At 35.5% G+C, this 12,247-nt stretch overlaps 1 protein-coding gene across 2 annotated transcripts in view; it reads left to right on the top strand.

Moving 5' to 3' along the window:
- The window catches only part of Hdac2 (histone deacetylase 2), a 29,115-nt gene extending 18,986 nt beyond the window's left edge, over positions 1–10,129 (top strand). For both annotated transcript variants that reach the window (XM_048353941.1, XM_048353940.1), the window contains 8 exons: positions 1,168–1,260; positions 1,338–1,446; positions 3,527–3,667; positions 3,841–3,949; positions 4,608–4,738; positions 5,614–5,769; positions 9,326–9,383; positions 9,803–10,129. In XM_048353941.1, coding sequence (XP_048209898.1) covers positions 1,168–1,260; positions 1,338–1,446; positions 3,527–3,667; positions 3,841–3,949; positions 4,608–4,738; positions 5,614–5,769; positions 9,326–9,383; positions 9,803–9,833 — 828 coding nt within the window. In that variant the 3' untranslated portion in view covers positions 9,834–10,129. The remainder of the gene's footprint in view (positions 1–1,167; positions 1,261–1,337; positions 1,447–3,526; positions 3,668–3,840; positions 3,950–4,607; positions 4,739–5,613; positions 5,770–9,325; positions 9,384–9,802) is intronic.
- The last annotated feature ends 2,118 nt before the right edge of the window (positions 10,130–12,247 follow it).

Below are 12,247 nucleotides of genomic sequence, written 5' to 3'. Positions count from 1 at the left end.
GATTCTTGGTTCTTCCATTTATCTACATCCTTTAGGAAAAATTCTTGAAGAAAGATATGTATTCTGCTTGTTTCTTTTCATTAGATTTGGGTGATATGACTAAAATTCTGTCTTTGTAAAAAATAGATCTGTGCTAAGATGAGTTCCATACTGATTTGGGGGAAGCTTGCACAAATGCTAGTGATCCTTAGAACTTAGACTTTTTAAGATAGAATTTTAAAACATGTAAGGATTGTCAGTCCTTTGGTCTTGAAGCTAAAATAGTTTTCTAAAAGTTCTGCACACTGTGACACAAACACTTAGACATATCTGTACCTAGGTATGCACACACAATTACATATACTAACATAGATACATTAGTAACATCTCCCAATAATTTAAATACGCTTGTGCATCTAGAATCCAAGTTTTACTTTTTTCTTTGAATCTTTGGTAAAGAACAAATCTGATGTTTTTGTCTATAGAAGTTAAAACTTAAAATTCAGGCTTGAAGCTCACAGTAGATTGTGAATTTCCAAAAGGATCCTGCACTAGATATTTCTGTTTTCCCTAACTTTAAATTTGCTTTTCATTTCACATATTCTGCTTATAGTGAGTTCCTTAGGCAACATTTAAAGTGTAAATAACTTGGGCCGGGAATATGGCCTAGTGGCAAGAGTGCTTCCCTCATATACATGAAGCCCTAAGTTTGATTCCCCAGTACCACATATATAGAAAATGTCCAGAAGTGGCGTTGTGGCTCAAGTGGCCGAATGCTAGCCTTGAGCAAAAAGAAGCCAGGTACAGAGCTCAGGACTTGAGTTTAAGCCCCAGGACTGGCAAAAAAAAAAAAAAAAAAAGTATGTTAATATTGCATTTATGTTTATTTTTTCTCACATGCCCATTACTGTCATTATACTCTGTTATTTTTTATGGTTTGTATAATTAACATAAACTCGTAAAACTAAAAACTAAAAATTTCATCAGATTAGTTGGAAGTGGTTCTTTTATACTTCACAAGTAATCTATACATTTTGGAACGTGCACATTTTAATTTGCTTCTTGAATTTGTATTCTTCCTATAGTTATTAAGTTAAATTTAAAATTGGGTTTTGGTACTTAGTCTTTTAATCTTTTAAAACTATCAACTATATTATGTTTCTTTTAAGATCTGTGTATGTATTTTAGGATATTGGTGCTGGAAAGGGCAAATATTATGCTGTCAATTTTCCAATGAGAGATGGTATAGACGATGAGTCATATGGGCAGATATTTAAGCCTGTAAGTATTATTTTCAAAATAAAAGTTGAATTTTAAAGTGTTAGTAGATACATTAACATTTGTTATTTTGGATATAGATCATCTCAAAAGTGATGGAGATGTATCAACCCAGTGCTGTGGTATTACAATGTGGTGCAGATTCATTATCTGGTGATAGACTTGGTTGCTTCAACCTAACAGTCAAAGGTAAGCAATTTCTTTTTTTTTTTTTTTTTGAAGTGCTTTTTTTAAAGAAATTTAATTTTATTGTCAAAATGATGTACGGAGGGGTTACAATTACGTACATAAGGTAGTGAGAGTACATTTCTTGTCAAACTTACTCCTCCCTCATTTTTCTCCCACCTTACCTCCCAAATTCTCCCTCCCGCCAAAAAAGGTCAGCAATTTCAGGGGTAATATTCCTCAAGAAAAAGTGGTTTTTCTTCTTTCCAGTGACTTCCTGTAAAAGCTCTCATAGTAGTTTTTGCCTATCATTTTAACACAAGACTGGATTTTTCATATATGTGTATATGTATACAGTAACTCTCGTTTCAATTAGTTAGTTTTTGTTTTGTTACACTTAATATACATTTGTGGGTAAATAGTGTCATAAAGTTTGTTGCCATTCCAACTAAAGCAACTATTTTTTACCCGGTTTGGGTACAAAGAAGAAGTAAATGTCTTTTTGCCAAGCACCTTTACTTACAGAATTGTAAGTTAACTTTTTTATTCTTTTTTCAATCCAGGTGATTGTGGGGTTTGGAGGTTGGTTGGATTTTGTGGGTAGGGGAGTGGTCAATTGGGGGACTTGAATCAGGGCCCAGGCACTATCCCTGAGCTTTTCTGCTCTAGGCTACCACTCTACAACTTTGAACCACAGTTTTCTGATTAATTGGAGATAAGAGTCTCATGAACTTTCCTGCCTAGGCTGGCTTTGAACTGTACTTAGATTGCAGCCTCCTGGGTAGCTAGGATTATAGGCATCAGCTACCAGCTCCTGGCCAGATTGTTTTTATCTAAGAAGCTCATGTTTTCCTAGCTGCAGTAGCAAAAAGTATATTGTCCAGGAATACATAATCAAAACGGTCAATCTTCAGTTACATAGAGAATAAATAACTAAACTTTATACTAGTACTTAAATGATAGGGATATTTAAGGTTTTTTTCTTTGTAACTTTTTATTTACCTAAAAAATCTTCAAAATGAGCTGGGTGCCTGTGACTCACACCTATAATCCTAGTTACTCAGGAGCGTAGGTCTAAGAGATTGTGGCTTAAAGCCAGACCAGGCAAGAAAGTCCATGAGACTCTTACCTCTAAATTAACTACCAAACAGCTGGAATTAGAGCTTTAGCTCAAGTGGTAGAATGCTAGCCTTGAGCAGAAAACTTCAGAGATAGTATTACCCAGGCCCTGACTTCATGCTCCAGGACTTGAATTAAACAAAAACAAATCAACATGCATGAATTTTTTTTAATCTTAGGGATTTTGTTTAAAAATGATTCCTGAGTAATCAATAATACACCCAAAAGTTTCTGAATTTTATGTTAAGGATTAAGTTAAGAAACATAACCATAATGGTATTACCTAAAGATAGTCAATCATTAAAATTTGCATAATCATTCTTCATATGCAAGAATGGGAAATGGACTTTTACTTAATACAAAGAAACAATTCAGGTATATACTGTTAATTAGATACAACCAATTTAGATTGTAGTGTTTCATTGTATGCAACCTGATATTTTTTTTCTCTTGTAACCTTGCAAGAATAAAATCTTTTTGTTAAAAAGTGGGTATATCCTTTTTTCTTGGCGGGGAGTGGGTCTTGAACTCATGGCCTGGCCTGTATCCCTGAGCCTCTTTGTGCTCAAAGCTAGCACTTGAGCCACATTGCCACTGTAGCTTTTTCTGAGTAGTTTATTGAAGATAAGAGTCTCACAGACTTTTTCTTCCCGGGCTGGTTTTGAAACATGGTTCTCAGCTCCCTGAGTAGCTAGGATTACAGGTGTGAGCCACCTGCACTTGGTGGTATATCCATTTTCTATCAATAGTTAATCATATCTGGCTTTCCTCTCAGACATTTACTAGAAGTTTCCAGTTATGTCATCTTTATCATTGGGTGAAAGGTGAGTGATAAGGAGTTTCAAACTAGCAATGTCTTGTTTTTAGTCTTTCAAAAATATTTAGAAAATATTTCTGAGCAAGAAAGAACTTTTGCTTTTTGTTTGCATTTATTATTTTTTAAAAAATAATTCTTGAGCCATTATTCAAATCTGCTTTGTTTTAGGTCATGCTAAGTGTGTAGAAGTTGTAAAAACTTTTAACTTACCATTGTTGATGCTTGGGGGAGGTGGATACACAATCCGTAACGTTGCAAGATGTTGGACATATGAGACAGCGGTTGCCCTTGATTGCGAGATTCCCAATGGTAAGTGTTCATGTTACAGTGCCTATTTTGTAAAGACTGTCAATATGTAGAAATAGATGAGCCAAAAATTATTTATTTCATGAAGGCATTCATTTTGGAAATATTTCTGGATTCTGTGCATGGATTTTTATGGAAACTGAGCTTTTAACGTGAAACTTCATTGTTTTTGATAGAGTTGCCATATAATGATTACTTTGAATATTTTGGACCGGACTTCAAACTGCATATTAGTCCTTCAAACATGACAAACCAGAACACTCCAGAATATATGGAAAAGATAAAGTAAGAAGTCATTGAATTGTTCATCTTTACAAAGCTTGTCTTTGTCTTTTTAAGAAGGATTTTAAACCTTATATAACTGATGTCCTGTATTCATTAAGAGAAAGATATGAGCTTTGGGTCATCAAAAATGTTTTCATTTATTACTTGAAATACATTTTTTAATTACATAGGGAACTGTAAGTTTTAATTACATAGGGAACTGTAAGTTTTACCCTTATTGGCTTTACATCAGTGAGTAATTTATTTGCATTATCTGAAGCCTTTTGTTAAAGCTTTGTTTTTTTCTATTGTGGTTAGAGAGAAATCACATTACACAGGTTTGGATTTGTGTCCTTTCTGCCATAGTGTTAGACACTACGCGAGATCACTTTCCTTAGTGCTTTTATAGTATCTGCTTTACAAGTTGTGACTAAATTAGTTATAGTATATAAAGTGCTAATGCTTAGTAAAATTTTAATTCACAGACTAAGCTATGAAAAAGGTGAAATTTTATGTTTGCATTACAGGAGGCTTAAGGGCTTAAGGGCTGGAGGTAGCTCAGTTGTAGACACTTAATTACCATACACAAGGTCCCTGGGTTCAGTCTTCAACCTAGGAAAAGAGGTGGGAGTATCAAGGAACTTGAGCTTTGTCTAATAACTTTGCATGTGTAATTTAGACAGCGTTTATTTGAAAATTTACGCATGTTACCTCATGCACCTGGTGTCCAAATGCAAGCTATCCCAGAAGATGCTGTTCATGAGGACAGTGGCGATGAAGATGGAGAAGATCCCGACAAGAGGATTTCAAGTAAGGAATTAACTTAGAAGTTTTAGTGGCTCCCAAATAGCACTATAGGATATGTTGCATTGTGCACATGTTAGTAACGTCCTTTTCTCCAGTTTTCATCTTCTGTGAATTTAGCTTTTTGATATCTCAGCTTGATGAAGTTAGTTTCATCTTATACATATATACATACATTTATGATACTATATGTGTGTAAATGAAAATTTCTACAAATTAGACATTTTGATTTGGTAATAAATTGAAAAATAAAGTAGAATGGCTTAAAATACAGCATTTTCTGTTTGTTTTTACAGCTTCACATTGCATATAACTAATAATACATTAGATTTTCATTATAATGGTATGTCACTTATGATATTAATGGTACTTTGTTTTTTCTTGTTCTCTTCAGAGGTGTAACAGAAAAAGACACTTTTAGATAAAGATATTGTTCCTATTAGCAAAACACAATTTTGTTCTACAAAGTTTTTTCTTTAAAAATGACATGTCCAAGCTGGGCATCAGTGGCTCATGCCTGTAAATTCTAGCTACTCAGGAGGTTGAGATTTGAACCTCATGGTTCATAGCCAACCCAGGCAGGAATTTCATAGAAACTCTTATCTCCAGTTAACCACCCAAAAGCTGGACATGGGACTGTGGCCTTGAGCCTTAAGAGACTGCCCAGACCTTGAGTTTAAACCCCATGAAAAAAAAAAAAAGGCATCTCTAAACGTTCTCAGCCTTCTTGAACTGTTTCTTTGTAAACTAAATTTCAGTGTTAAATAAATCATTCATCTTACTCAACTCTTAAAATCATTGTATTTTTGTGTGAGTCTACTTTAACAGTTGTAAAACTGCTGTTTCAGTTAATATTAATCTTTTATGGATCTTTTTATTAGTTCGAGCATCAGACAAACGGATAGCTTGTGATGAAGAATTCTCAGATTCTGAGGATGAAGGAGAAGGAGGTCGTAGAAATGTAGCTGATCATAAGAAAGGAGCAAAGAAAGCTAGGATTGAAGAAGACAAGAAAGAAACAGAAGACAAGAAAGCAGGTCAGTTACTTTTCTGTAAATATTTTTGATTTTGTTGAAAATTAAGAGCTATACTGCAGCTTTTATGGGATCCTTAAGTCAACCACCCAGGTGTCAGGGGTAGGTGTGGGTGTGGGTGTGAGTGTGGTGGATGACTTTTTCCTGTGTATGTGGTCTTTAGCTCCTCAATCATTTTCTAGATGCCTGAAGGTCAAACAGTAGACTGCTTAAAGACTGAAAGAAACAAAAACTCTGAGGAAAGTGTTCGGGGGAGAACTGTAGAGAAGCCACTACTTCCTAATGCTTTCCCATGCTTCAGAGTACTGTCAGCAGCTTTGGGCAATTCAACTTGCAACCAAAACATGGTATCTTAGCACATTATATTGTAGCACCTTCTTTAAGGAATTTTATACTTACATTGACCTTCTAAGAGGGGGAAGGTAGAAAATAATATTCTAACTAAATGTACTCTCAGTGCTTGATGGATTTCTTCATGCACATAATGGTGATGAGTGCTGATTTTAATTACTTGTTCATTTTGTTACTGTAACATATGAAAGTAATTCATAGCTAGTCGGCCAACTCATTTTCCTGTCCAGTAGTAGTAGTTGAATAAGCTGGAGTTATTTTTATTAATATACATTAGGTATTAGCTACTGTATTAGCTATATAAGGAGGGATTTTATTGTGATATGTCCATTGTGTATACAGTGTATTAGAATCAACCTTACCTCAGTTACTGTCCCCATCTCACTTCTTTTTAAAAAAAACTTCAATAGTCGGTGGTTCACACCTATAATTCTAGCTATTTTGGAAGCTGAGATCTGAGGAGCATACAATGTTCAAAGCCACTGGGGGCAGGAAAGTCTGTGAGACTCTTTATTTCTAGTTAACCACCAGGAAACCAGAAATTGTGCTGTGGCTCGAGTGGTAGAGTGCTAGCCTTGAGCTGAAAAGCTCATGAACAGCACCCAGGCCCAGAGTTCAAGCCCCATGACTTACAAAGGTAGATTAGATAGATAGATTAGATAGATAGATAGATAGATAGATAGATAGATAGATAGATAGATAGATAGACAGACAGACAGACAGACTAGGAAAATGGCCTAGTGGCTAGAGTGCTTGCCTAATATACATGAAGCCCTGGGTTCAGTTCCTCAGCACCACATATATAGAAAATGGCCAGAAGTGAAGCTGTGGCTCAAGTGACAGAGTGCTAACCTTGAGCAAAAAGAAGCAAAGGACAGTGCCCAGGCCCCGAGTTCAAGGCCCAGGACTGGCAATAAAAAAATGAAAAAATATATATAAATAAAGTTAAATAATTTCAAAAGGTTTCACTGTTCTGGTTTTACACATGCAAAACATATGCTTTCATTATAGTCGTCCTCATTCACCTTTGTTAACCTCCCCCACCCTTTCACTGGTGCCTACCTCCTCATCTAAACCTTTTTGTTTTCCTGTTGTTTGGGGAGGGGAAGGGGCTCTTCTCAGTTTAAATCTTTTTGGTAATTTTTTTCTTCCCAATAAGAAAGATATTTTTCTCTTATTCTTGTAAGGACAGGAGAAGAAGGTTTATAAGGAGGTTTATTAGTGGGGCCATATCTCCCATGGGAGAAGGAGCATTATGGCATCTGGACCTTAATCCAGTGGTCACTTATAACTCTGGGGCTAGAAGGGAAGTAGGTAGGTAGGTCTGAGTAGCGAGTGGGAGTGTCCAATTGTAGCTGTAAGACAGGGAGTTCAGGTAGAGCTGGGGGCTAGTGGGAGGGGCTGAGGACCTGAGGTGGGGGAAATACACTATTAAGTATCTATCTTAATGGCCCAATGATGGACTGAGCTTATAGTTTTCAACTCTTTAATACTTAAATTGCTGATTCGAAAATCTTTTCTAAAACTCTTACTTGGTTTTTGCTTGGTGCTGTATCTCTTCTTATAGGGCCTTGTAATTGTTAAAATCTCTGGCCAATAGAAAAGATAGAATACTATGAATGTTGAATGGTGATTAATAGATGTTGGAAGAGTGGGGATGGTAACAGGATAAAAGGGGGAGGATTTGTCCAATGTGTGCTGTGTCCATGTATAGAAATATCACACTAAGCCCCTTTAAGGGATACAATTAATATGTGTGAATAAAAACTAATAGGTCAAAACTTAGAATAGGGGCCATTTCTTCTCCTGTACCTGCTTTTAGCACTTTGAGTTAAATTTTCCATAGCCAAAATAAACCCCAAAGCTGAATCAAATATCATAAAACTGATAGTGTCAACAACTGTATTTGTATTATAGGCACTACCTATCCCCTGAAATGGCTGTGTGGAACACCTAAGCATGTTAACATTTTTCTGTGTCTTTATCTCTTTTCTTTTAATTTTATTGTCAAGGTGATATACAGGGGGGTTACAGTAAGTAAGGTAGTGAATACATTTCCTGTCATATGTGTTACCCCCTCCCTCATTTTTCTCCCACCTCCCCCCCCCGGGTCCCCCCCCAGTTATACAGTTAATTTCCAACATATTGTCTTGTGAGTATTGCTGTTGCATTCGTTCACCCTTCTTATAACTTTATTTAGAGAAACATTTTTTAACACATTTGTAATAATTACCTTTGATGATATAGAATTCATACTGTTAGTGTAGTCACTGTATTCAGATATTAAGCTTCGAGTATTTGTTTAGTAATAGTTAAAAACTAAAGGTCTTTGGGGGCTATGTCTTGTCCAGGCCTCTTCCTGTATTCACTTTGCTTCCTGGCCATCATGGTTTGAACTGCCCTCTCTGCCATTCCCTGGCATTGATGGCCTGGTACTTCTGAAAGTATAAATCAAAATACATTAAGGAAAGAACTATACAAATACTTAATGGAATTTAGCTCCTGCTATGTCTCTGGGCTCATTTTATCTCATTCCTTTGCTTGCTCACAACTCATGATCTGTATTGGTAATTTAATTCCTCTTTCAACCTTTCCAATATCTTCTTGCCTCAAAGTTCTGAGTTTGTTTTTTTTTTTTTCTCTTGAAGATAATCCTCCACACAAACCTTTTTCATTCTTCACCACAGTTTGTTGTTTTCTTTTTTAATCCATACGGGTTTGAATTCAGGGCTTGGTAAACTACCTGAGTCTTTTCCCCAGCTTTTGTTTGCTGTTTTGGAGGTGTTTTGTCTCAGACTTTGCTGTCTCTATTGACCTCAAACCTTGATCTTCTGTGTATCAGCCTCTTGAGGCTAAAATTACCAGGCATGAGACACCACCTCTAGGTTAGAACGCCTTTTAAATATCACTTAATTCATAGAGGCCTTCTTGACCTCTGTAATAGTACTCGGCTGTGCTCTAAACTTTTCACAGTACCTATCCCTTCAGTATCAGTAATGCCATGAGCCTACCAAGCCACAAATTCAAAAGGAACAAGACCACACTGCTGAACCTATGTCATTAACACAAATGCTTATCTGTTGCTAAATTCATGAATCACAAGAATACATATGATGACAATTTTTGTTTTTAAACTATTTTAAACTACAATATAAAATTCATACTTTTTTCCAAAATATTTTAACCTTTCCTACTTTTTATTTTTTAGATGTTAAGGAAGAAGATAAATCCAAGGAAGGTAGTGGTGAAAAGACAGATACCAAAGGGTAAATAACAGTAATTTCATATACTTAACATAATAACCATAGTTGTTTTGTACTCCAATTTCTGTACAGAGGTTTTTTTCTTTTGGGGAATTTTTTTTTTTTTTTTTTTTTTTTTTTGGTGTTGTAAAAGGTAACTTTAAGAAAGATTAGGATAACACAGTTTGTAAGCAAAAATACACCGGGTGATCTTATTGTCACGATTTAAATCGTCTCTGCCTGGGCACATAAAATTGTATTCTAGCTTAGAAAGGGTTACCTAAAATAGATCGTAAAGTCACTAGAAAGATTAAGACATTCACTACTACAATAACACTTATCAACCGTTGACATGAACCTGTAGAACCTGATCAGTAGAATTAGATGAATGTATTTAAACTCAAACTGACATTTTTAATATTTCTCATTGCCTCTTTCAACAGAGCCAAATCAGAACAACTCAGCAACCCTTGAATTTGAGAGTTTCCTCAATTTTAGGAAGCCATCTAAAAAGTGAGAAAATATTGGGACAAACTTTTCTTTTTGAAGACTTCTGGCCTCATTTTATACTATTTTGGCATGGACTGTATTTATTTTCAAAATGGCTTTTTTCGTTTTTGTTTTTCCTGGCAAGTTTCATTGTGAGTTTTTCTAATTATGAGGCAAAATTTTTTTTTCTCCACCATGCTTTATGTGATAGTATTTAAACTTGATGTGAGTTATTATGTCAAACAAAACTGATCTATTAAAGAAATAATTGGCCTTTCTGAGCTGATTTTTTCCATCTTTTGTAATTATCTTTATTAAAAAATTGTATTTGGATTGTCGTGTGTGTTTATTATAGTATGAAAACTTTTATATCAGACGTTAGTGACATTTTTAATAGAATTAGAATGTCCTGGAAGCGAAAGATTATTTATGGCTTGAAAAATAGTGATTTGCTGTTTCTTAATGAAAAAATATTAACAGTAGTAATTATTTCCTATTGCAGAAGAAGTTGTGCTGTTTCACCCTCCTAGCCAGCCAGTGTCAGTGGAGATCGGCATCTGTGAAGTTCATAGTAAGCTGTGCCATTGAGACAGTGATTGCCTTTGCGTTGTGCTGAATTTAAGATCTCCAAATACTGGAAATGGGATTTTTTTTATTCCAATATTTATGTTTCAGCTTCAGCCCTCACATTCTGAGGCCTGTGCTCTTCTCTGATCCATACCTCCAGCCTGGAAATTCTAACTTGCAAGAAGACCCAATGATTAGAAACGAAACATCATCTCTGTTGGATTACATGTGACGTTTCATTTGTCCTCACACTGTGCCACATGGATAAAGAATTGTGTGGTTGAGTTTGATTGAAATGTAGTAGTGGAAGAAAGCAGACAAATGGGGTAATTTCTATTACCAAGATTTGCAAATAAAATTTTGTGTAGGTACTGGGCTTGAACTCAGGGCATGGACACTCTAGGCTTTTTTTATCCCCTCAAGGCTAGACCTTGAGCCACAGATCCATTTCCAGCCTTTTGGTGGCTAACCAGAGAAGTCACACCTTTCCTGCTTTGGCTGACTTTGAAATACAAAATACAATCCTCGGACCTCAACCTCCTGGTAACTAAGATCGCAGGCATGAGCTAAATGATAAAGTAGTTCTAGGAACTTGCCAACATTGATGAACTCTTCCTTTTTGCCATATCCAAATTGATTGTTTTGAAAATTACAATGGTAGAAGACACTTGTGTCAAAAATATTTCTCTACTAGTCTTCGCCAAAGCAGCTTGACTTCTGTAATAAACAGCTCCCCACCATCCAGAGTTTTACTTTGCCATGCTTGCTACAGGAGACTTTTCTTACATTATATAATGAATCTTGCTGGGAACAGTTATACTATCATATTAATATGTAGAAACAAACTAATTTCAACAGTTACCCATAAGAAGCCATTCAGCCAGTGTTGGGGCCATCAATATACAGATGCCAGTTAGTTACGTTATTCACACCACCACCACATCTTTTGAGAAAATGAAGATGCCATTCATTAACAAAACTTTGATACAAGCTAAAGTCTGTAAAACAGGATAAATGCCAAACTACATTTAGAAATAAGTGTAGGATAAAAATAGCTGAAATTGCTAAAGATCATCAAATTGGTGAGACAAGAGGAAGCCAAATGGCAAGAACTGACTTTCCTTTTCTATCAGAAAAATAAGATTTAGGTTGAAAAAGATGTGAATACCAAACATATACTTTTTAAAGTAATTGGATTAGGGAAAGCTCAAGTATGACACTGAACCCTACAAAAACAGGAAACAAGTGTGGATAGGAGGCAGAAGTGCCAGTCACTTGAGTTTAAAAGTCTGAAGACTACAGAAGTGAGAGAAAGATAAGAACTAAGAAAAAGAAAGCTATTAGGGGAAATAATTTTCAACCTCACCTAGGAAATACAAATGGAACTATGGAGATATTTTGGTTTTTTAACCTAGTTTTTAAGATCTACAACATTAAGGATTCAAAAATTTAAAAATTGAATGAGTAGAAATAAATTGATAACATGTCCTGGATGCTGTCCCTTAGCTTTTTCACTCAAAGCTAGTGTTCTACCACTTGAGCCACATCTGCAGTCCACCTTTTTGGTGATTTAATTGAAGATAAATCTCATGGATAGTCCTGCATGGGCTGGCTTTACCTTGACCCTCAGATCTCAGCTGTCTCGCTAGAGAGGATTACAGATAGGAGTGTCCAATGCCCATCTTTGGCACTTAATTTGATGTCAAAATTATAAATCTGATAAGAATTCCATTCTGAGAAATTAATGTGCAAATGATACCGGACTTTATGCACTATTAAGATTAAAGCAAGGTAAATGTTTTATAGGTGACTAATTAGATGATGTTAAAGAA

The sequence above is a fragment of the Perognathus longimembris genome, chromosome 9 (assembly GCF_023159225.1).
Source record: "Perognathus longimembris pacificus isolate PPM17 chromosome 9, ASM2315922v1, whole genome shotgun sequence".
Classification (NCBI taxonomy): Eukaryota; Metazoa; Chordata; class Mammalia; order Rodentia; family Heteromyidae; genus Perognathus; species Perognathus longimembris.
The sequence above is the reverse complement of the archived record's forward strand: the minus strand, read 5'-3'. Positions and strand labels throughout refer to the sequence as shown.